Source organism: Schistocerca piceifrons, chromosome 10 (genome assembly GCF_021461385.2).
Source record: "Schistocerca piceifrons isolate TAMUIC-IGC-003096 chromosome 10, iqSchPice1.1, whole genome shotgun sequence".
In the NCBI taxonomy this organism is placed as follows: Eukaryota; Metazoa; Arthropoda; class Insecta; order Orthoptera; family Acrididae; genus Schistocerca; species Schistocerca piceifrons.
The window spans coordinates 61,208,854-61,235,192 of NC_060147.1; the positions used below are offsets into that span (position 1 = coordinate 61,208,854).

The 26,339-nt window shown below is 38.3% G+C and overlaps 1 protein-coding gene across 1 annotated transcript in view; it reads left to right on the forward strand.

The window, feature by feature from the left end:
• Window positions 1–26,339, forward strand: part of LOC124718692 (aminopeptidase N-like) — a 214,701-nt gene that overhangs the window by 126,464 nt on the left and 61,898 nt on the right. The window contains exons 8-10 of the mRNA XM_047244315.1: window positions 1,184–1,339; window positions 3,352–3,532; window positions 17,765–17,918. Coding sequence (XP_047100271.1) covers window positions 1,184–1,339; window positions 3,352–3,532; window positions 17,765–17,918 — 491 coding nt within the window. The remainder of the gene's footprint in view (window positions 1–1,183; window positions 1,340–3,351; window positions 3,533–17,764; window positions 17,919–26,339) is intronic.

A 26,339-nucleotide genomic window follows, 5' to 3' on the forward strand; every position in this document is an offset into this window, starting at 1 on the left:
TTCACAGGTACTCTTGATATTGGGAAAAAGCCTAAACGAGCTTGACGTATAATTTGTTTCACTGTAAGCAAATAAATAAACAGTGAAGAAAAAAACTTGTACTTAAAATCTGTACATCCTTTACATAAGTCGTCATAACAACAACATCGTATAAACTACCTAACCCATTATCTCATTCCATAATCCACTGGAAAATATTTTTCTGAGTCTTTTCTTGCCTGTAAATATTGGACTTATATCTGGATTGATATTTAAAAAAAATCATTTTCCATTTTGTGTGGTATTTCCATACTCACTGGCCATTTATCTTCATTGAGAGCAGAACAAATATGGAGCAATATGAGCATATTATCAGAAACACACTCTTACTATTTTATCCATTACTAGTTTTTGGCCTGAGCCCATCGTCAGATGGGAGCTTTTACTTCCTTGCAAGTTTTACATATGCATCCAAAAAACATTGTTTTTGTGATTACAAAGTTTGACACTTACCTACACAAAGAAATCAGCACTACCATTTGATGATAGGCTCAGGCTCAAAGCTAGTAATGGTGCAGTAAAATCATTTAAAAGAACTTGTGGCTGGTTGCAGTATTTCTTACAATGTAACACTCTTATTAGTTGTTTCCTTGCCTTCAAAGTAGGCCTATGTACAAATACTTGCAAATAGTAGTTTTCTTGCAATATGATATTGCTTCATGAGTGAGTAAAGTTCTGTGATAAAATCTATGATGGAAACAGATTTTCTATGTAAATAGCTAGACACATACTGTTTACATATAACTTTTTAAATATGTCATAGTTTGGAGGACAACATTAATTTCTTACAGTACAGTTCTTATTTACACACAGTCATTAATGAATGTTAAATATACCAACAATTCAGCAATAAATAACAGTATTGTGAATGGGATATATGACACACTATACCACAGCTGTATTGTTCTGCAGTGCGATCAAACTCATTGCTTGCATTATTTCTAGAAATCCTCTGTAGATGTACATCTGTTATTAATGTTGATGATGTTTTATCTACAGATGTTATTAGATTGCTTTAAATACGATGTTGCTGCCATATACGGTCCTGAATTCCATTATTTCATGTATGAACTTCTGCTGTTGTGTGTAGCTTAGTTTGAAGTCTGTAAGTGACATTGAGCTCTTATTAAACACTACATTGCAGAAAGCAGGCGCATTACGCACTCAGTGTGACACCAAAAATACTTAACTTCTATGCGGACTACTTTGGAATAGCTTATCCTCTGCCAAAAATGGACTTTGCTGCTATTCCTGACTTCCAGTACGGTGGCATGGAAAACTGGGGCCTCGTTACATACTGGTGAGATTTTTAAAATTTTCATTTTCTTTATTTATCAGTGATATACATCTGTAATGATACTATTGGTCCTGCCTTTATAAACTAACATTTGCCAATCTTAACCTTTGAAAATAACGTGTTATAAATAAATAGTCTCTACAAATTCTTTTATGCTATCTGGAAAGTAGTTTTATTTGCATGAGTATTTTTATTTGCATGTAATGTTGCATGATGATGGGAAAATAGGTGGAAGAAAAAGAAACAAGAGAGACCATTGTGCACCAATTAAATGCTTGGAATGACTTCATCGACTGGTCCTCACAAATTTAAAAATTAAATAATTTTCCTAAATGAGACAGTAGTCATTATGGATTCTTGTAAAGAAAGACACCTGGGTTAGTTAATGTATTTCTTTATTTGCAATAGTGTTTTGGTTACCGGTACTGCTGTCATGAGATATGTGATTAAGCTTAAAAGAAAATTCAGGATGGAATGTAGTAGTATTATCAAAAGGATAGTTGCTACTCACCACACAGCGGAGATGAGGAGTCGCAGAGAACTACAACATTTAGAATATGAGCTTTTGGCCAAAAAGGTGTTTGTCAGAGATAGAACACACACACACACACACACACACACACACACACACACACACACACACACGCGCGCGCACTGTTGTTACATATGAGAGACTGTGGTCAAGAATGTGTGTGCCCTTGTCTTTTTGTTGAGGCTATCTGCAACTCAGCATCTCTGCTATATGGTGAGTAGCAGCTACCCTTTTCATAATATTGTTGTAAGATTAAAAGAACAAATGAATGAAAGGTGGTAATTAATTAGACATTACAACATGACAAAAGAAGATCAAAATTCACTCACCAATGCAAGTTCTGAGTTTATGCATCATTCTTATTTTTGTCATGTGGTAATGTATAACTAATACCTCTCATTCTTACGTTGCTTTAATCTGAATTACAGGTTTGATAATAGCAGTTACCAAAACATCATTGAAATTAAAGAAGTTTGTTAAACTATTTAGAAGGCTTAATTAAAAAAAAAAAAATAATGATGAGCTTTCACTGTTAGTTCAATATCTAAACAAGTAAGATTTTTTTACTGAGTGCTGAAAATGATAGTCGTAGCTAGTTTGTGAATTGTGATGTTAAGGAACTGGCTGGCAGTGTATTTGACTGATGAAGGAATAAGTGTGGCAGTATTAGTACTGAACAATGTCAAATGGTGAAGCTGCCGCAATGAGAGTCAACTAGTGGTAATTAATTATTCTAGTCTGCACAGTTAATTTCAGAACCATGGTCACGTGCAGTCGCAGAGCCAAGAAAATGCCATACACTGAACAGGTTTATCAATAAGAATGTAAATAAAACATCTCCTACTTTAAATTTCGTGTATTGAGGTGTTTGTTGTGTACATAAATACTATACATATTTTGCAGCTGAATCTTGACAAGCTGAGCAGGAGTAAGGGCACTGCAGATGTGGCCAAAACATCAGTTTCATTCAGCAACGGTTCTTTTACAATTTGAAGTGGCACCTCATCCGAAATAATTTAAGGTTGAATGACTTTGACCTCAGAAGCCTAAAAAATAAAAAAATAAAAAACCGTTGCAAAAGATTGGAAATACTTATTCTTATCTGCATGATATATGTCATTGAAATACCAACTGAGGAAGACTGGCTGAAAATTAAGTTTATGGAAATATTAATAGGGTACTAATAATAACAAAGTTTAAATGTTAACTTTAGAGTTAAGTGTAGGCGAGCATTATTTCATTGTCATGTGATTTTCATTCATTCTGAGAATATGGTGTAATGTTTCCCAGTGTAAACATCTGAAGACAAACAATAGTTTATCATTTGTAAATCATAATAAGACCCAGTGATGATTCACATTTCAGCACCTCAGCTGTCTTGTTATTTACAACCATAATTGTTTTTGCATTGCAGCTGAATTGAAAATGCATTGTAATCATTTCCCCTGTGTACGAATTAATACTTTTGTGACTTCTTTCTCAGGGAGACACAAGTACTCATTGGCCCAGAAACAACTACAGACAGCCTGGAGAAGGCAGCCACTACCGTGGTTCATGAACTTGGACATCAGTGGTTCGGTAACCTCGTCACACCGACGTGGTGGACTGACATATGGCTAAATGAGGGCTTTGCCACATACCTTGAATACCTGGGGACTGATTTCGTGAGTACATTACTTTTTATGATGATTGTTGCAACTGCCTTGGTTCTGGGAACATATAACTTTGAGTGAAGTCTGTCACTGTGGCTATGTATGAATGTAGCTTTCTCATTATTCAGCATATGCACCTTGAACCCACACTAATTCAGATTGAAATTTGTCAGTAATATTAAAGTGCCAAACACAAGATAAACATCAGACTATAAAAACGTATCAACAGTGAAGTCATGGACCACAGTGTCTTCATTATTCCTTTTGATATTCAATGATGGCCATCATCTCATCTTTAAAGAAAAAGGAGACTTACAAGTAGCAATCCCTACTGATCTAATGGACAGACTAATCTAATACACAGAACGTTGTAACACTATCTTCTATACGTATACAGGGTGGCCCATGGGAAGCAGAACATTTTCTATTGCCCGCCCTGCTAAGATGTAAATGTGCTCACTCTGTTTACCACATATTGTCGGACCCACATAGTTTACCATTCAGTTGAATGTTTAACGTTGGCCAGTGCACATGTGGATTGAGGCAGTGGAATAGTTCTTTCATGCGCAGAGCATTGCTGCTGCCCAGCACCCAATGTGCAATGGAAGAAACAGCTGTTTCCGTGTTACAGACAGAAGGACAGTATCCAGCCAGATAAAACAATTGTTTGAGGTGGGTTCTCTAACTAGTGTGAAGCATTAGGGTTCTCAAAAAATGACAGTACAATTGCCAGGAAATATCTAATGAACTCATGCCGCTTCGTGATGAAACACCTAGCGATCTGTGTGTCGCCATTCCAGAACGTTACATATCCCTGACATGTCTATGCAGAGGATTGTGAAGTAGTATTTTAAATAATGAAAAATCCAGGATGGAATGTAACAATATTATGAAAAGGGTAGTTGCCACTCAACGTACAGTGGAGATGCAGAGTCGCAGATAGGCCCAACAAAAAGTTTGTCACTGTGTGGCTTCAGCTGCCAGAAGCTGTGGTCATTTATGTGCGAGTTGAATTTGCACATGTGTGTGTGTGTGTGTGTGTGTGTGTGTGTGTGTGAGAGAGAGAGAGAGAGAGAGAGAGAGAGAGAGGTCTATTTTTGACAAAGGCCTTGTTGGCCAAAAGCTTATTTTTTATGGTCTTTTTGTTCTGTCTATCTGCGACTCCAGCATCTCCACTATGTGGTGAATATTTAGAGTTTCATCCTGATAAGCTTCAATACCCTCAGACTTCAAAAAAAAAATAATAATTCCGATCCCAAAGAAAGCAGGTGTTGACAGATGTGAAAATAACCGAACTATCAGTTTAATAAGTCACAACTGCAAAAACTAACACGAATTCTTTACAGACGAATGGAGAAACTGATAGAAGTCAACCTCGAGGAAGATCAGTTTGGATTCTGTAGAAATGTTGGAACACGTGAGGCAATACTGACCCTACGACTTATCTTAGAAGAAAGATTAACGAAAGGCAAAAGTACGTTTCTAGCATTTGTAGACCCAGAGAAAGCTTTTGACAATGTTGATTGGAATACTCTCTTTCAAATTCTGAAGGTGGCAGGGATAAAATACAGGGAGCAAAAGGCTATTTACAATTTGTACAGAAACCAGATGGCAGTTACAAGAGTCGAGGGACATGAAAGGGAAGCAGTGGCTGGGAAGGGAGTGAGACAGGTTTGTAGCCTCTCCCTAATGTTATTCAATCTGTATATCGAGCAAGTAGTAAAGGAAACAAAAGAAAAATTCAGAGTAGGTATTAAAATCCACGGAGAAGAAATAGAAACTTTGAGGTTTGCCGATGACATTGTAATTCTGTCAGAGACAGCAAAGGACTTGGAAGAGCAGCTGAACAGAATGGACAGTGTCTTGAAAGGACGATATTAGATGAACATCGACAAAAGCAAAATGAGGATAATGGAATGTAGTTGAATTGAATCGGGTGATGCTGAGGGTATTGGATTAGGAAATGAGACACTTAAAGTAATAAATGAGTTTTTCTATTTGGGGAGCAAAATAACTGATGATGGTTGAAGTAGAGAGGATGTAAAATGAAGACTGGCAATGGCGAGGAAAGCGTTTCTGAAGAAGAGAAATTTGTTAACATCGAGTATAGATTTAAATATTAGGAAGTCGTTTCTTAAAGTATTTGTATGGAGTGTAGCCATGTATGGAAGTGAAACATGGACGATAAATAGTTTATACAAGAAGAGAATAGAAGCTTTCGAAATGTGGTGGTACAGAAGAATGATGAAGATTAGATGGGTAGATCACATAACTAATGAGGAGGTATTGAATAGAAATGGGCAGAAGAGGAGCTTGTGGCACAACTTGCTCAAAGAAGGGATTGGTTGGTAGGACAAGTTCTGAGGCATCAAGGGATTGGAAGGCAGCATGGAGGGTAAAAATCGAAGAGGGAGACCAAGAGATGAATACACTAAGCAGATTCAGAAGGATGTAGGCTGCAGTAGGCACTGGGAGATGAAGAAGCTTGCACAGGATAGAGTAGCATGGAGAGCTACATCAAACCAGTTTCGGGACTGAAGACCACAACAACATCAACAACAACAACAAAACAACAAGCTTCAAGTGGCCCAATGATGACAACTGGGAGATAAAGTGCGTAGGCGCAATTTCGGCACAACATTACTGGGCAGAATTGAACAGGATTAGGCATTACGTGAAAAATCTTGTGATGTCTGAGGAGGCAAATTGTCATCTAAATGAGTTTGTCAATAAACTTCCGAACTTACCCAGATACAAATCTGCAGCTCGTTCATGAAAGGATACAGGTTAGCCCAAAGGTTGTTTGGTGTGCTATTGGACACTTCATTGGAACATATATTTCTTGAGACAGCATCATCTGGTCAATGTGTGTGTTATGAGTGGTATATGGCCATGATTAATAATTTCTTCAGTCCACAGATGCAGTGACGTTGGCTTCTAAATGTGATACAGTTTCAGCAGGATGCCCTTACGCCTCATAATTCAGTGTTTACACTGAGACCCCACTTTCCACATCAATTAATATAATGATTCTGTGATATCTCATGGTTGGTGATATCACTTGATCTTTCAGAACCTGGTTTTTTTTTCTGTGGGTTCACCTGAAGAGCAAAGTTTTTTCTTGGTGACTTCACAATACTGCTGAGTTGAAAACTGCAATCTGGGAAGAGACAAGAGGTCATTCCTCAAGAAATTATTGAAAACTTAATGAGGAGCTTCCATGAATGTTTTTAGCAATTCAGTGCCAATGATAGAAGCCATTTGTGTGGTGTACTTTTTAATATAGAAACTGTTGGATTTATTTCGTTACCACCTAACACCCTGAATGACAGAATTCTTTAACAACTGTATGGTTTTTGAAACAGTTTTCACTAATAGACAGATTAATTCATGAATAATGTTTGTGAGCTCAGTAGATAGTGTCAGGCCACCACCCACTGCAGTGGTAGGCTGGTACCTGGAGGTTGGCATGAGCTCGGTGCAAGTTGTTTCAGACATTAAGCTGGTAAGAACACTCTTTTAAAATACAGTTAATGTTTAAGAGGTGTGAAGTAAAACAAGGGAAAAAGTCACGAGGAAAATGTAACTGGCACTGCAGTCAGGGAGCCAGCAAGGGGCTGAAACTTGCATTGAACTGGCATTGCAGTCGCATGGTGCGGTAGCCTGCAGCTTCCGTTGTAGTCGTTAAATGTCACTCCAGATGCCAATGAAATATAGCACAGGTAACGTTCGTGGCCCCCCGAGAGCATTCTTGGTGTGCACTTCTTAAATCATTCACGCTATATGGAAGTTACGATATTCAATTGCCTAACTTTATTCCCTGAGTTTTAATAACTCTACGCAACGGTCTGTTAACATAATTACCACTTTCCAGACAAGTTGCTTGCCATAAACACTTACTGTGAAGCTAGAGCAGGTTGCTGGTACGTACTTAAAAAGTGTTTCAACAGGTGAACTGAATATTACGATAACAGCCAGACTGAGCATCATGGTAACCAAATGAGGTACAAATATAGGCAATCAAGCGATTTTGTATATAGACAGTTGAGAGATGTTTCTTGTCTATAGATACATTTTTGTAACAAAATGGTAGAACTTTTCGACTCCTGTTTGAAATGAGGGACATGACACAATTCGTAGACAAAATGGCGTGATATTTAATAGTGTGGACATGTTGTTCTTTTTGCACCGTGGAAAAGCTTTGTCAGTTTTTTATTACTTGTATTTTTCTTTTTGTTAAATGTCACACAATGACGTGTTTGTGGGAAGTTAGTAATTCCAAATATAAACAGTGCAACAAGATGAAGTTGGTTATTGACGACCTGAACAAAAAAATATTAAGTATCAGTCAGTTATATTGAAAATAACATATTTCTACTATTCAAAGTTGAAAGTAAATTACAGCTGAAATGAGACCCCTTGTACGTAGTTGATATAATACTTAACTTTAATCCACAATTGTAGAATATATCTCGTTACAGTACATGCTCCACAATATTAATAGCAAAGGATAAATGGCGCCTTGCTAGGTCGTAGCAAATGACGTAGCTGAAGGCTAAGCTAACTATCGTCTCGGTAAATGAGAGCGTATTGGTCAGTGTAGCTTTGCTAGCAAAGTCGGCTGTACAACTGGGGCGAGTGCCCGTACGTCTCTCTAGACCTGCCGTGTGGTGGCGCTCGGTCTGCTATCACTGACAGTGGCGACACGCGGGTCCGGCGTATACTAATGGACCGCGGCCGATTTAAAGGCTACCACCTAGCAAGTGTGGTGTCTGGCGGTGACACCACATTCAATATACATTTTCTAGTAACGCATCTATAGACAGTCTCTCTACAATGTGTTTAGACACTCACTCAATTCGGCATGCAAGTGAGTTGCGCAGGATTAGCTGAGCGGTCTAAGGCGCTGCAGTCATGGACTGTGGGGCTGGTCCCGGCAGAGGTTCAAGTCCTTCCTCGAGCATGGGTGTGTGTCTTTGTCCTTAGGATAATTTAGGTTAAGTAGTGTGTAAGCTTAGGGACTGTTGACCTTAGCAGTTAAGTCCCATAAGATTTCACACACTTTTTTTGCATGTAAGTGAGTACTTACCTTTAGATTCAAATGTTGACTGGCATTACAAATGCATACCAAACATGAAAACTGTATTCACATAATAAGATATGAAGATATATTACAGTTAGTCATATGAATTTAACTATCATCTTGAAAAATGAAGTCAGAATTGTTTTATCTGTTCTCTGATATGTATTTTCAGTCATGAGGTGCTTTGAAATCTGTGCACTATGACTACTAGAGGAGCCAAAATAATGTTTTATTTTGGCTCGTACAGCAGTGTGCTGTGACATGCATACTTCATTATGTGCCCGGGTGAAGAAATATGCCTGCAACCAAATAGAAAAATTACTTATGTAACTATAAAGTTGATAATTAAAACCCAAGTTGATAGTTAAAATCTTAGACTACCACTTATAAATACAAAGTGTGAGTACACAGTCAAGTGTTACATAGTTCTCCTATGTGATTTTTAATCTATAAAGCACAAAATTATGAAATTAACACACATAGTCAAGTGCTAAAAGGGATAAAATACATCTGTTTTGCTACCCTCTCCTCATCCCCTTCCCTGTTTACGGTCATTGGAAAACATATGAAGTATTTATAAGGTATTTCTGCAAGCCTTTTTTGCAGCTCAGAAGTGATTCATTCTTGCTCTGGCCACCTGTCTTCTCTCTTCTGTCCAGTCACTGCTCAGCTTTTGCTGATTGCAGAAGCCCATAAAGTTGTCATACAGTGATCTGTACTATGAGCAGTTCGAGGTGTCTTCCTGAAATAGTCCAGTGTTCATGAGGTCCTGAGGTCCTTTTGTACTTCCTTGGAGATTCTATGCCTATAAAAACCCGCTTTGTTAGTCAGTTTGCATCTATACTGAATATATATCTGTAGATTTTTGATCATTATTCCTTACTGTCTCCATCAGTTGTTCATTGTTCGTGTATAACTATTCTCTTCTTCACAGTCTGTGGTTCTGTCCATTATCTTACGAACAATAATTTTCTTAAGTATCTTGCACTCAAAGTAATCAGCTTCTCCCTGTCCAATCTTTTCTGTCATTCTGAGGCATCCACATGCATTTAAACATTTGGTTTTGGTTTTGTGGTAAAGTGTGCAAGTTTAGCTTTTATTGAGATCATTTGTTCCTCATGTACAAAATGCACCCTATGGAAAGTAGTGACCATCTTGTCCCTCCTACCATCATTGGTTTCTCTTTCACTAGTTTCTTTCTATACTACTTCACAAAGTTTGTCTGAAACTGTCCACTTTTCTGTTTTACTGTACTGGTTGACAGGTGCTGAGACATTTTTTGGATATTGATTGTGTACAGTCTGCACAGAATATGGTGGCCGATGAACAGTAATCATTGTCCAAAGTGCTGGGTGAGTTCATTCGTTTGTTCAGAAGGGGAGGCTGACAGTGTTTGCCCAATTTCAGCAGTTCGGCGATGACAGAATCAAGACACAACCTGCAGTCTTTCTCAAACAATTTAACAAACTATTCAGTAAAAGAAATACTTTTCTGTATTAATAGCTTTTTATGTCAGCTTCATGTTGATGTGTCCAGTGTTTTATTAATGGCCATAGTTATTGTGATATTTGCATGGAAGGAAGACACTGTGCTAAATTTGAAAAAGTTTGTGATGAAAAACAGGGGTTGCTATGATTTTTTGTTTGGTGCATATTACATAATATGTTGCTGCATATAAAATTTACTGAACACTTTGAATTTTTGTTTAGACTTGCGTGGAGGTCACCAGTCTCAAGAAAATTCATCTGATGTTACACATACATTTGCAATCATGCATGCCATCAGTAAAGCTAGAGTGAAATATCCACAACACTTCTCATATTTCAAAAACAATTTGAGATAACGAAATGACATTTTGTCAAATGATAGCATACATAGAGGAGAGTATTGTGCTACATGTTTACTATGTGAAACTTCATTATCTCCTATGTCAGTGCAAAGCAATTTTTAAGGGCTATTGATAGCTGGTGACAATAAATGCTGTGGGTTTTGGAACAGCATAAGTTAAGACAAGTTTATTCTTGTACCATGGATGTGCTTTTTCATAAGCTACTTACCTTACTTCTCCCCAGTTCCTCATTTAATAAACTTAGTAAAACACTGTCTTAAAATTCTCTCACAATTGTATCAACGCAACATGTTAGTGAGGTGGCATTGTGTTTTGGCAAGAGAAGCAAATTTTAACTTGGCAAAACTTACAAATGGTTAACACACCAGGTAAAAATAAATTTCTGTCTTTGTTGTGCTTTCAGTGGAATTCTTTTTGGATACTGACAAAAGCACAGGTGACACTAGATTTTTTAAAAAAATGGTCATCATTTAAGTGTGGATGTGTAGGTGGTCAATTTAATATTTACAAAAAATATGAGCATAGACTTCAGTTTAGTGTGGCACATTCTCTCCAGCACTCGGCATTTCTCCTACGGTGCCTGCCACTAACTCCCAGTACTACTGCTCTCCCCACACGTGCCCTGTTGATTGCACATCTACCAGCCACATTATTCTGCATGGACTGTACTTGGCTTTCTCAAAAGAAATTTGTAGGCTAGATTTTTCTAATATTTCGTCAGTGTGATTATCTGTTCCGCAGCTGTTTCTGAGTTTCTCAACAGGATCAAATGTTCATTGCCAAATGTAAAGCACTTGATGCAATTCTTTGAACCTTCAATGTGAACATTATTCAGTAACCCTGTCCTGGTTAATTGCTCACTATCGATTATCATCACTGCACAAATTATGATCCCAATAAGGTCAGCCATATTTAGCAAATATAGAGGAATAATGCATTAAAGTGTGTACCAGAGTCAAAGTATCTAGACTTTCAATATACATTTTCTAGTTACACATACATAGACAGTCTCTCTACAGTGTCTTTAGACACTCACTCATGACCTTTTCTAACACACAGTTAAGAGAACTGGTGCTGTCCATCACCGTCAAACCCTAGTTTTAATTAAAAATGCTTTGGAGAGTTCTCTCATGAATTTAACTATTGAATGTGTCTGCGTTACAGTTTTCTTGATAATTTCTACTGTTTTTGAGTCCACTCCAAATTTTATTAAGATGTCAAACAATACTTTCTGGACACCTGGACCACAGGCCACTACCAAATGCTGAGTTGTAGTTTTGCAATATACTATTCAGAGTCCTGGTCTGCTCAGTGGAGGACCTCCTATTCCTGAATCCAGCTTACTGTTCACTGTTTCAATGATCTGTTTGCTGTAACAGCCAAGCCTGACATGCTTCGGACAGTACCTTGTAAGTTTCAGCTATTGTTGATAGTAAGCTGTATCTGCCTTCTTCTATAAATGCTGAATCAGTGTTTTTTTTCCACTGGCCAAGTATTATTCCAGTTTTCTAAATATTTCAATCTGTTGTCTAAGGGCATTAATCATGATTTTTCCGTCCATTTTTTAACATTTCAATTATGATTGTAGGCTCTATCCTCAGCCGTTTTTCGCTAGGTTATTTGCATTTAAGTAAGATACTTCACTAGAATGTTACAGTTTTTTTCTTTTTATTGCTCAGTGCCAGTTTCCCTTTGTCCTCCTTGAAGTTCAAACTAGGTGGCTGATAGTCATTAACATGTTGCTTGAAGGGCCTGTAAAACTGCTTGCTGCTGCTCCTTTTCAATTCTGATTTAATGATTTTGATCTCTGTGATTATGCCAAATCATGAAAACAACTTAATGCAGTGTCTGATACTGGACCCACATCTGGGAAGGTGACACACTTTTCAGTTCCATACATGCAATATTCCTGTGTATGACAAATATAGTCATGAATATTTATGTACAAGGGTAATGTTGTGAGGTTTATAAGTACATACCGTATTTACTTGAATCTAAGTCGCACCTGAAAAATGAGACTCGAAATAAAGGAAAAAAAATTTCCCGAATCTAAGCCGCACCTGAAATTTGAGACTCGAAATTCAAGGGGAGAGAAAAGTTTTAGGCCGCACCTCCAAATCGAAACAAAGTTGGTCCATTGTAATATGAGACACAATTTAGGTCGAATGAATGACGATACAGCTAAAGTAGTTTGGTTCGTGTCATAAGCTTAGCAGTTAAGCTTTACCAGGTAGCTATCTATTGCTATGCGTCAGGCGCTCCATCCGTATTTATGGGTACCCTTCCTTTTTCACGTGCTTCGTCTGGTTTGAATCAATTGCTTATTTTGCTTTGATCTGATAAGTGCCGTTTTCTTTGTTATAGGTGTTTATGTCACTCTAAGCTGAAAATGCATTACTGTACTGTGTCATGCATTGTTTGTCGCGGCACGGCTTGCTTTTGTGTGCGCTATCGCCGCTTACAATTAAAAAAAAAAATAATAATAATAAACTGCATATGATAGAAGATGTTCTGAACGAATGTTTAGCAAAAATTTTTCTCCGTTTGAAAATCTTTGCGGCCGCTTCTTTAGTACATCAAATTCTGCACAGAAATTAGTCATCTTAAATTTAAAAATCTAGTCAGTTGTCGTGCTTCATTTCTGACTGTATCACTATTAGGCATAAGAATAATACGAATATAAACATGACACGATATTTATATTCTTCCACGTTTGCTGTTGTCTCACTCTAGTTTCGTAGTTTATTAGGCAGACAGGATTTAATTGAGATAGCACAAACATGAAACAATACGTTGCAAAATGTTTATATCCGTATTCTTTCTTATGGTGCAGAGAATACTGCATGTGATTCACATTTCTTTAGGTTCCTATTAGCAACCATCTCTTCCCACAGGTAGGCAAAATTCAGAACGTAGAGTTGGCCATATTGACAAACATCTTGCCAGTCGGATTTTCGTAGTACATTGAAATTCTGCTACATCGTTGGATAATGTATGAAAATGCAGTGGTGGAAACTCAGGGCGGAGAATAAAAGCTCCTCTTCCACCTTTTTTTTTTTTAAATTTATTTACTGACGCAGAGGTTTTGGCGCCAGTATTTATCTTTGTGCCTACAAAGCATGCCTGTGTAGCGCTACATATATTCGATGGCAGAAGTTAGTTGTGGCGGCACCTACCAACATTTTTCAGAACTTCCGCTTGCTTTGCACTCGATTCTAAGCCGCAGGCAGTTTTTTGGATTACAAAAACCTGAAAAAAAAGTGTGGCTTAGATTCGAGTAAATACGGTAGACCTGTTTATTTCTACAATGGTTTACATCAGTTTACAGCTTGAACAATTAGCTATTTTTCGTCATAATCACCATTTCTGTCATTGCATTTTTGCATACGCTATGGCAGTTTTTGTATGCCCATGTCATACCAGCGCGCTGCCATGCTGTTCAGAAAGTTATGAACCTCTTCTTTCACCTCGTCGGTGGAGCTGAATTGCTTTCTGGCCAAATGTTCTTTTAACTTAGGGAACAGGTGATAGTCACTGGGCGCCAAGTCAGGATTATAGGGTGGGTGGGTGATTATGTTCCACTGAAACTGTTGCAGGAGAACAATGGTTTGCCGAGTGATGTATGGGCGAGCGTTTTCATGGAGAATGTCTACGCCCTTGCTCAACATTACTCTTCTCCGGTTCTGAATTGCCCGTTTGAGTTTTTTCAGAGTCTCACAGTACCTGTTAGCATTAATTGTGGTCCCAGTTGGCATAAAGTCGACCAACAATACCCCTTTCCAATCCCAAAAAACGGTTGTCATGACTTTACCAGCAGACTGTGTTCATTTGAATTTCCGCAGCTTTGGCGAAGAAGGATGCCACCGCTGGTGTGATTGTTGCTTGGTCTCAGGTGTAAAATGGTGTGCCCAGGTTTCGTCAACCATGACAATTGAGTCCAGAAAGTTGTCCTGTTCGGCTGCAAGGCGGTGAAGAAATGCGCGGAATGCATCAACTCATTGCCACATGTGGTCCTCAGTCATCATGCGTGGTGTCCATCTTGCGCAAACCTTCCGGTAGTTCAATGTTTCTGTTAAAATTCTGTGAGCAGTGCTTCAGGAAACCTCAGGAACCAACGTGCAGAGATCATCCAGGGTGATCCGTCGATCTTCATGCATGCTTTGCTCAACCTTCAACACTGTCTCCTCAGAAATTGATGGTCTCCCGCTCCTTTGTTTGTTGTGAATTTCAGTCTGAGCAGCTGAAAATTCTCTACATCACTTACTAACAGTTTTGACATCCATGCATGACTCACCATACACTTCCGTCAATTGGTGATTGATTTCAATCGACACAGTGCCCTTTGCGTTCAGAAACCGAATACCTGTGCGCAGTTCGCACTTGGCGGTAACATCCAATGGGAGCTCTGTTCTCAACGGCTGCCAAGCCAAGACTGAGCGAGCATGGCTGTGCACATGTTTACACACAGTGCATGAAGCACTCGTCATAACAGTGTGACCAACTGCCACACAAACAGAGTTCTGTACATATAAATAAAAATAGGAGACCTTACGTTTGGGATTACCCTCGTAGTTTCAACATTTTGTTGGAGAAACACCAGGAACTTGAATCTTACAATTCTTTGTTTAAATTTCTTCCACAATTGTGTGTAATTAATATTGGTGACTAGTTCCAGACATAGTCATTTGTTTCCAAACCAAACCTGCTTTGAAAGTGCTTTTTTCAGTGCAGTTTTGTACGTTAATGTGTCACACAAGTAATCAGGTAACTCCATATCTGTTGAATGATTATGTATTGTGTGGTCATTACCCAAGTATGTCAGTGAAATTTTGCTGTGATAAGCACTTTTACTGCAGGTCTGGTTTGTAAATGATAGACTATGTTCAAAACTAGTCATCATTATAAATTACAAGCACCTGTGACAAATTTAAACAAACAATGGGATGTGTGTGATACCTGCAACTATAAGAGTAATCGATATAGCATATGCCTGTAGTGTTTGCCTGCACTGTGTTCCTTACTTACAAATGTATTACATTATTTAAGATCGTAAATAAGTTAATATCATGTGTAACAGCAAAGTCCATCATATCATTTCATACACACAATTACACAAATGTTACTGAATTGAATTTTATTTGGTCCTGTAGGATTACATGGTGTACAGTGAACGTACATGTAGTATGGGGCGTGTCAATAATACAGAAACCTTCATTATCACATACTTCCTAACTATTCTAACATCATTTCTTATAATTAACAATATTTACAAATTCAATGTAAGCAGTTGTCATCAACACTGTAAAATTCCTTTTCCACCAGATAGTCTTTTAGGTTCTTTGGAAACTCAATGTCATGTACATTGTGACACTGTTTTTTAGGCAGACTTCATAGTAATTTGATACCTGAGTACTGGGCTGCTTTTTCAAGCACTGTTAGTTGGTGGGGTGTGCTTCGTATGTAATTCTTTCTCTGTGTGTCGTGGGTGTGTACACTAGCATTTGTAGTCCACTCTGCACTATCTTTTGTGACATAGAGTGTAGGTTTATAAGTTTCAGAAATCTTTCTTTTTAACATGATTCTGACTACTTTTTGTGTAATGTGAACATCCTTTTTATTTCTTGAATGTTTGAGTTTCCCCACATGAGCATTCCATACTGCAGGCATGCTGTGATGGTATGAGAATGTTGTATTTGCCCAGGTAATCAACTAATCTATAATACATAAATATTTCCAGGAGTTTTGAGAAACCTGACATCAGTTAAACTGGCCTGTAGTTATTGGTGTCGTCCTTACCCGCTTCCTTGGACACCGGTACCATCCTCCTTATCTTCAGTTTTTCTGGAAAAATTCCATCTCTGAGAGAGCTGTTTGCCATGTCCATCAGGGGTGAGGTTCTTTGCCCAATTACTTGCTTTATCGCATGATTCGATATTTTGTCACCACCAGCTGATTTCTTGGACTTCAGTTTCTGTGTAGTTTTCTCTGGTACCGCACGCCGCGGAATTTTAATCCGCGCCAGACGTCATGGACGTCGAAGACCCATAGAGGTCTCTGTACCATAGTGCCGTAAGCTATGGCGGCGCGTGCCTCCTGGCCCGCTTTCCTCCTGGCCCACTTTTAGTGTGGGGGCGCCACAGTGAAACACGTGGTCCCAGCGGCCAATAGCGGCACCCCCGATAGCGTATTTAAACGCCGTCCACTTGCTCAGCCAGTCAGTCTAATCTCGCTTACATCGGTTTACACCTCGCTTTGCACTAGACTGCTTACTTCCTGGTTCGTGTACGAGTTTGTTTCCTTGTGACTCTGTTGTTCGGTCTTGTTGTATTCGTTCCGTCCTACGTTGGTCTTGTCCGTCCTCTTCTGTTGTGTTGTTTGCGGTCCTCTCCGCGGGTCCTGCCGCACCTTCCATCATTGCTACCCCACGACCGTCTTGGTTGCAGTTACATTTTTCCTCAGTTCATTTTCTGTGACTGGTTTAAAGAACATGGTTTGATATTTGTGTTAACTTAGTGGCCTTCTTTTGCGGACTATTTCTTTTCAGTTCTAAGTTCTCCACCACATGTGTATAGTTATCATGGAGTATGTTAGCTATTTTACCATCTGTAACCACTGTGTTGTTTATTTTCATTGACCTGAGATCTGTTTCTTTGTCTGATCCAGCTCTTCCTGTCTTTCATCATTAATTGTGTTCCAAGCTGCCTTCGTCATGTTCCTTGAGTTCATTATGGTAGCATTAATTGCTCTTGACTTTGCCTCATATTATTTTTCTGTACTTCTTTTGTAGCATTTTATAATTTTCAGCTTCACCACTCCATCTCAGATCCTGCAGCTTCCTTTGCAGTTCATTATTTCACTGACAATCCACTTTGTCTGATCCTGCTCTTTTCTTGTCTCTCTACTTTTGGGAATGCTACATTAATATGGTGTTTAATTGTTGTAATGAATTAATGCTATTTTTCATTTACATTCTGCATCTGTAGGGCTTCATTCCTGGTTTCCCTGCTTAATATTGTTCTAAGGATGTTAATATTTTGTTCACTGATATTCCTGATTTCTTTGGTGTTTGTTTTGATTGAGATATGTCCTTACTTCTCGTTCAGTGACTTGCTCACCTTATTGCTTCTTTTATTATATTTTTTTAACTGCCTCCATTATTTTATTTATTGAAAACAACCTTCATTTAACACGGTGTGGTCCTTGGGGTAATACGGCAGTCCATCATTCCAGATATGTGATTTATTTGTTTTGCATGTATTGTAGTCTTAACTCATGAATTTTTAGAAAATGGTTGATGTACTTGTTCTTACAGATTGAACCAACATGGGAAATGATAGACAAATTTGTGAATGACATGCACGATGTCATGTCTGTAGACAGCATGCAGTCGACACACCCTGTGTCCAATGCAGTCGGGTCTGCTGCTCAGATACTTCAAGCTTTTGATGAAATCTCCTACACCAAAGGTCAGTAAGCAGTCACTTGTCACAGGCAGGCCCAAGTTTCCCTGCTTCCTTTATTTCACATTATCGTATCTGAGCTCGTGGCTCGGCCACAATGCGTGGAGACGCTGAATACCACAACTATTAACATTTGTCGAAGTTTTAGTGGAGGTGATTTCTCATGTATAGTTCAATTAGTTGCATGTTCCATGGTTCACATTGAATAATATGTTGAAATTACAAAGAATGAGTCAGTTTAGAGAATTTTAAGTTAATTGGTATTTAAACATAGCTGCATGCTAATCATTTTCAGATGATCTCACATAGCAGGAAACAGTATTTAGTTCAAGAACATAGGTGAATGTGTAACTTTTTGCATTGACTAAACTACTAGTTTTTGGATAAAAATCCTTTTGTGGAAGAGTTTTCAGTAAATGATCCTACTAAACACATTATTTGCAATTTACTCTGTGGGATTGATAATATATAATAGCTACAATGGACCACATGTGTAACAATATCATGTGGTAAGTGGTATACATGCTTGTGAAGTGCTGAGTTTTAACAGAATGTACATGGATAAGGTTTGAAACAAGATAAAATAATATCACAAAGTTGAAGTTCCATTTCTTCTTCTTGAAAGTGCATATACAGTGTTCACATTCCTTCTACAGGACTTTAGAGCTATGCAAGATGTTTCATGAGGAGGCATTTGGGGCTCCAGTCTTTTAAGTTGCTTCTGAACCATTGGCAGGCTTGATAATTTTGGACGATCTGATGCCTACAAATGAAGTCATTTGAGCAAATGTTAAGAAAGCAAGATGCTAATTGGGAAATCTTATACTCAGTGAACTGCATTGCATAGAGTTTTAGTCAATTATGACGACGATGATGATGATAAAGTCATTATAAAAGTGGGTAAAATTTGCATTGGTATATCATATTTCATAGTTGTTCATCAACCACTGATGATGTACATGATACTGGTTTTGATATGTATACAGTTATAAGATTTTATATTAAAATTACTCTTTACAATTATATTTCACATTAAAATTTACATGGTAGGTTTAGGAGACCACATTATTACACAGGGTGAGCACAAAGTCTTGCCCTGATTATAATAATTTATTACAGAATAACCATTTGACATAATAATGTACATTTGATACCGGTACATAGATTGGTATTACTAGGTTTTTTTAAGACCACGTACGTTAGTAAACCTTAACGTGTGCTCCCTTGGTAGCTCGGAGAATGTCGAGGCGGTATTCCAGTTCCCGTCAGGTGTTTCGTAACGTGTTCTGTCACAGTACCCGCAGCAACTTGTATCCTAGCCTACAGTTTGTCAACGTCAGCAACTGGTGTGACGAAGACTGTGTCCTTGATATAGCCCCAGAATAAACAGTCAAGGGGTGTAATTTTCTGGAGAGCGGAGTAATGTCCAGATCGGTGGATTGGAAGGAACGATCCAACACCCTGGCCACCCTGCTCTCCAGACATTAAACCCGTTGACTCTTTTTTCTGGGGCTGTATCAAGGACAGAGTCTTCATCACACCAGTTACTGACATTGATGAACTGCAGGCTAGGATACAAGCTGCTGTGGGTACTGTGAGAGAACACAAGTTACAAAACACCTGACGGGAACTGGAATACCACCTCGACATTCTCCGAGCTACCAAGGGAGCACACTATGAGGTTTACTAACATAAGTGGTCTTAAAAAAAGCTGTTACACTAAACTATGTAAGGGCATCAAATGTAACTTATTATGTCAAACGGTTATTCTGTTATAAATTTTAATAATCAGAGCAAGACTTTGTGCTCACCCTGTAGAATTTTTCTACCTCATAAAAATAGCTGTTGATTAAGAAGTCCTTTGTATACTTCTCAAGGGAATTGTATGGTAGGCCTTTCACTGCAAGGGGTAGTTCGTTATAAAACTTTATATAGGATATCTAAAACAGTTAGGTTCCATTCAGAGTTTTACTTATATTTAACAGTCCTTGCTCCATACCCAAAATTTGTGTCATATACCAATCCACTGCTATTTTTGTATGCCTTACTACTTCTTGCACTTGAGCTGGTGTATTAATAAAAACTTGAAAGATCATCATTATCTGCTGTGCCAAAACAGTGTTTAATGGTGTTCCATTCGCATTCAGCCATCCTCTCTTTGTCCGTACTAGAGAATATGGGGTTGTAGCAGTTACTTGCTCCAACTGCTCTCTCAACTTATCATAGCAAAATTTAAGTCCATAATATTCAGTCTATATATCCTGTATTGTATTGCCCTGTTTTTCTTTCTTTAGCAGTTCTAAGAATATACCTTGCAACCTTCTCACTTCATTCCTTACCTCCCAGATTACAAAGATCAGCAAGCATCTGATTCGAGAAGACTCTGTTCGGCTGCTGTGCAAACAAAACCCTGTTCCGCTAAGGCAGGTTGACAGTCCCTTCTGCTCCAAAGAGGGGCAAGATCATAACAAACGCTAAACTCCATCTAAGCACCAACCTCACCATCACTTAGAGAAAATCATTTACATGTACCCCTCCCACGTTTGAAAAAAAGTGGGAATACCACAAAAAATACTTACATTCCTGAGTACACTACATGAATTTTGAAAAAATTACAAAGAAAAAATCATACTGTTACCCACTGTATACTTCCGACCACATGTTCCTTGGTCTCAACCCGTGAGCTCTATTCTGCAGTATTTCCTTACTCCTTTGCTTCTTAGTTCTAGTACTTGGAAATTCTGCTGGTACTTGAGGAAAGGAGTTTTTGGCCCCTTGAAAGATGTTCTAGCACTTTCATGTTGGCCCATTTTACCTTTTGCCAGCATACTTTAGAAATAGCTTTCTGTTGAGCACAACCACAGCCAAGGTAATTCATGTTTCTGAAATAAACTGCTTTCAGCTGTATATGAACTTTCACAGGAACACGACTGGTTTCATGATTTGATTTGACATCACAAAGCCAGTCACATTCTGTAAATGTTCGTAGTTAGAAGTGGTTAATTTCATAAACATGAACCCCCTTTAGAGTCTTTGCAAATACCTTCTTTTCCCAACTTTGGTTGAATCGCATCAAACGGAGATGGCATTTTGCATCCGTATACAAAGGTGATAAACTTGTTGCTGTAGAAGTTTTTTAATTGTAGGCACTAACTACAAAATTTAACTATACGAGGTGCATTCAAATTCTAAGGCCTCCGATTTTTTTTCTAATTAACTACTCACCCAAAATCGATGAAACTGGCGTTACTTCTTGACGTAATTGCTCTGCAGACGTACACATTTTTCACAACGCTGACGCCATGATTCCATGGCAGCGGCGAAGGCTTCTTTAGGAGTCTGTTTTGACCACTGGAAAATTGCTGAGGCAATAGCAGCACGGCTGGTGAATGTGCGGCCACGGAGAGTGTCTTTCATCGTTGGAAAAAGCCAAAAGTCACTAGGAGCCAGGTCAGGTGAGTAGGGAGCATGAGGAATCACTTCAAAGTTGTTATCATGAAGAAACTGTTGCATAACGTTAGTTCGATGTGCGGGTGCGTTGTCTTGGTGAAACAGCACACGCGCAGCCCTTCCCGGACGTTTTTGTTGCAGTGCAGGAAGGAATTTGTTCTTCAAAACATTCTCGTAGGATGCACCTGTTACCGTAGTGCCCTTCGGAATGCAATGTGTAAGGATTACGCCCTCGCTGTCCCAGAACATGGACACCATCATTTTTTCAGCACTGGCGGTTACCCGAAATTTTATTGGTGGCGGTGAATCTGTGTGCTTCCATTGAGCTGACTGGCTGTTTGTTTCTGGATTGAAAAATGGCATCCACGTCTCATCCATTGTCACAACCGACGAAAAGAAAGTCCCATTCATGCTATCGTTTCGCGTCAACATTGCTCGGCAACATGCTACACGGGCAGCCATGTTGTCGTCCGTCAGCATTCGTGGCGCCCACCTGGATGACATTTTTCGCATTTTCAGGGCGTCATGCAGGATTGTGTGCACAGAACCCACAGAAATGCCAGCTCTGGAGGCGATCTGTTCAACAGTCATTCGGTGATCCCCCAAAACAATTCTCTCCACTTTCTCGATCGTGTCGTCAGACCGGCTTGTGTGAGCTCGAGGTTGTTTCGGTTTGTTGTCACACGATGTTCTGCCTTCATTAAACTGTCGCATCCATAACTCTATCACCACATGTCTCCTTCAACTGTCGATGAATTTCAACACCACGCAAATTCAGAAAATGAATGATTGTACGCTGTTCAAGTAAGGAGAACGTTGCCGTTTTAAGTATTTAAAACAGTTCTCATTCTCGCCGCTTGCGGTAAACTTCCATCTGCCGTACGGTGCTGCCATCTCTGGGACGTATTGACAATGAACGCGGCCTCATTTTAAAACAATGCACATGTTTTTATCTCTTTCCAGTCTGGAGAAAAAAAATCGGAGGCCTTAGAACTTGAATGCACCTCGTACATCGCAGTCTAGCTGTTGAGAATTCACATAATGGCTTAGCATCTTTGGTATAGCCTTACAAACTCTTTCTGTGTGACCATTTGCCCATCGGTGGAAAGGACACACTGTTGAATATCAACACATCTTTTTCTCCACCAGAATCTTTACGCTACTCTTCTATCCCTTGTTCTCTTACCCCCATGACCTTATAACACGATCATGATCATCATAGTCTTTTGCTTACCGTAGTACTTCTGTTTGCAAAGTTGCTAGAACTGAAACATGTGGTCCATGCTTGGTTAATGTACACAATATCCCATCTTTTATAGCAAGCTGTCATTATTTTCGATGCACCAGACACTCTTTATCACTTGCTTGCACTTTCTTCAGAATTTTCAGATGAAACCCAGAGACTTGCAATGCCCCAGTCTTCATTTCAAGAGTGTCAGCATTTATGTGTTCAACATGTGCTTTATGGATTACATCATATCGAAATTCACTTAGTTTCAAAGCCCATCTCATTAGTCGACTTGAAGAATCTATAGCGCCAGTAGCCATTTCAAAGCTGCACAATCAGTAATCATTACAAACTTGCATCCGTATGGATAACACCTAAAGTAAGAAGTACCATACGTTTATGCCAACATCTCCTTTTCAGTGGTAGAATAATTTTGCTTGGCCTTATTAAGCTGACAAGATGCATATACGATTGAGTGTTCTTTCTAATCTGTGATTTGCTCCAAAACTGCTCCTAAAGCTGTACCTATTGGCATCACATGACAATATGAATTCTTTCATGAAATCTGGAAAAATCAAAATCTGGATTTATTTATTTATTTATTCATCCGTGGAACAATAAATATTGTATGGATTTCGTCAGATTACAACACATGAGCACACATTTACATTTACAATTAAACAGGTTTCTCATATTTTGTGTAGTTTTTATAACTAGTCATACACATATTTATAATTACATAATATTTTGGTGATCATGTCATATGTTGCTAATAATCTAAATCTATGTTAAATATTCTTTTACAGTATAACAACTTTTACTTACTAAAAAAGTTTTAAGCTTTTGTCTGAAAGTGAGAGGCTCATTTATTTCTTTAATGTCTTGTGGTAATTTGTTGTACAGTTTTATCCCATTGTAAAATATACTTTTTTGCGTCTTTGCCTTGTTCTTTCTATCTAGGTGGAGGTGGTGACAAGCTCTTGTTTCATGGTCATGTATTAGGCTGTTTGTGTTGTACATGCTGAGATTTTTCTTAATGAACATTATGTTCTGAAAGATATACTCACAAGAAACAGTTAGAATTCCTAGCTTTCTAAATAATTCTAGACAGTGGGCCCTGTTGTTGCTATTTGTTATTATCCTTATGGCTCTTTTTTGTACTTTGAACACAGTTTGTATGTTACTGGCACTTGTTCCCCAAAACATGATCCCATAGCTGAGGACTGAGTGTAGATATCCATAATATGTTATTTTAAGACAGGTATTATTGCATACCGGTGCAAGGATTCTAAGAGCATAGCATGCTGTGGATAATTTCTTTGCCAAAATGTTGACATGGTTTGTCCATTTCAGTTGGCTGTCTACATTCATCCCTAAGAATTTGGTACTTGTTACACATTCTAATTTATTATTATTAACTTTTATTCTAGTGGCATTGTGTTTTTTTGTTCAATTGGAAGTTAATATAGTTAGTTTTCTTTACATTTAGGGTTACTTTATTTTTTAATGACCAGTTGTGGACATCATTGAGAGCCTCGTTTGCTCTTTCTGACAGTTGTGTTGGATTTTCACCTGTTATTACTATGTTGCTGTCATCAGCAAAAACTATTTTTTCGCCATGTCTGATACTTTGTGGGAAGTCGTTAATGTATATAAGAAACAATATTGGGCCTAATACACTTCCCTGTGGGACGCCTATATTCACATTTTCTGGGTCAGACAGGTGTTTTATAAGGGAATTGTTTGAAACTTGTGATATCTCAACTCGTTGAACTCTGTTTTCCAAGTATGATTTGAACCACTTCTTTGTCACACCTCTCATTCCTATTTGCCCTAATTTATGAAGTAAGATTTTGTGGTCAACTGTATCAAAGGCCTTGGACAAGTCTAAAAAGATACCACTTACATTTTCACCTTTGTCCAGTGCTTCCGTTTTTAAGGATAGGTATAACTTTTGCTTGTTTTAGGTACTCCGGAAAGTATCCAGATTCGAAAGATTCATTAATTATGTCTGTTAATGGGCCCTTTATAGAGTCTATACAATCTTAAATTATGCAGACTGGGATTTCATCAAGTCCTACTGAAGTTTTGTTTTTTAGTTGGTGTACTACTAGTGCCACTTCCCTTTCTGTAGTTGGCAAGAGCACCATTGAGTTTGTTGGCCGGTTCTGAGTAGGTAAATCATACGTATCTGGAAATTTCTGCTGTACTTTTTTTGCAATACTACTGAAATATGAGTTTACAAAATCAGCTAATTTTTTAGGGTTACCTACTGGTACATCTTTGTTTTTAATATGTGAATTGAGGTCCTTTTTAGCAGAGTTAGATGTTTCCTGTTTGACAATGTTCCAGGCTGCTTTGCTCTTGTTTTCAGCTTCAAGTAATATTTTGTTGTTTGAAAGTTTTTTTGCGGCTAGCAACACCTTTCTGTAAATTTTCCTGTATTTTTTGTAGGATTGCAGAACTTCTGGGTTAGATTGATTATTTTTTATGGAGTTGAGATATCTAAGAGTTTCTGAGGATTTTTTGATACCTGTAGTCACCCACTGATTTCTCTTTGTAGTTTTAATTTGATAAAGAGTTTTGGGAAACATCTCTTCAAATCTGAGTTTAAAAATTGACATGAACTTGATAAATTTCTGATTTGCATTGGTTTCTGCATAGACTTCCCTCCAATCTTCATATTCTAGCTGGGATTTAAACTGATGCAGGGCTGATTTGGAAATCATTCTTTTGTATGTACAAAGTTTAGGAGGAGTTTCTACATGAATGTTAGTTTTTAAGATCTGGCAGAGGTGGTCTGCTAGGCCCAGGTTTTGGACAACAATATGACATTTTTTACTATCAATATCTGTAGCTACATGATCTATAGAAGAGGAGGATTCTTTCATTATTCTAGTTGGACAATTAACAAGGGAGGATATTCCATAACAGCTTAGAATATTCACATATATGTTGCTAGCCTTATCAGGCTTCATCATATTAATGTTTAAGTCACCACAGATAATTACATTTGCTTTTGGTCCAGAAACCTTGTCTAAGCTTTGATTCAGGTTTGAGGAGAATATATCAATGTCTCCACTAGGAGAGCGGTACACACAAAATATGACTAATTTTTTTGCTATGCCAGGTCCTATTATTTCAACAGCGGAAAGTTCGAAATGTTTGTCCTCACCCAGATCTAAAAGATCATACCTTACTTTAAATGACATACCTTTTTTTACATAGATACATGAACCTCCACCATTCATTGGATCTAAAGTTAATACATCTTATAAATTTTAAAACGCTCTCTGAAACTCAGGTGTTGTTCCTGCATTTCAGTTTCTTTCATGCCACTTTTGCAATTGTGCATCTTACAATATAGAAACACTTGCAGCTGTTGTACCCAATGCAAATAATTTACTTTTGGGTTCAACCGTCTGTTTGTAAAGGTTGATTCTAGCACAGTGCCTAACCAGGAACCCAAGCATCACAGCAATACCTTGTCTCACAGTTGGTAACATTTCCATTTGCTCATGAAACCTTGTGTTCCCCATCCTAAACCCCAGCTGTGTCCTAATTGAATCAACTGCACCACTGGTTATAGCGTGCAACCATTACTTTGGTTCTTGTAGTCTGCTCTTATTCATGATATCCAAACTGACAACTGATGTGTGTGTCCCTACATCTACAAACATTCATATTGTTTCCCTTTCAAACAAGCCCCAACAGTCTGTCACTATGTACACTTTCAATTCACTACTATT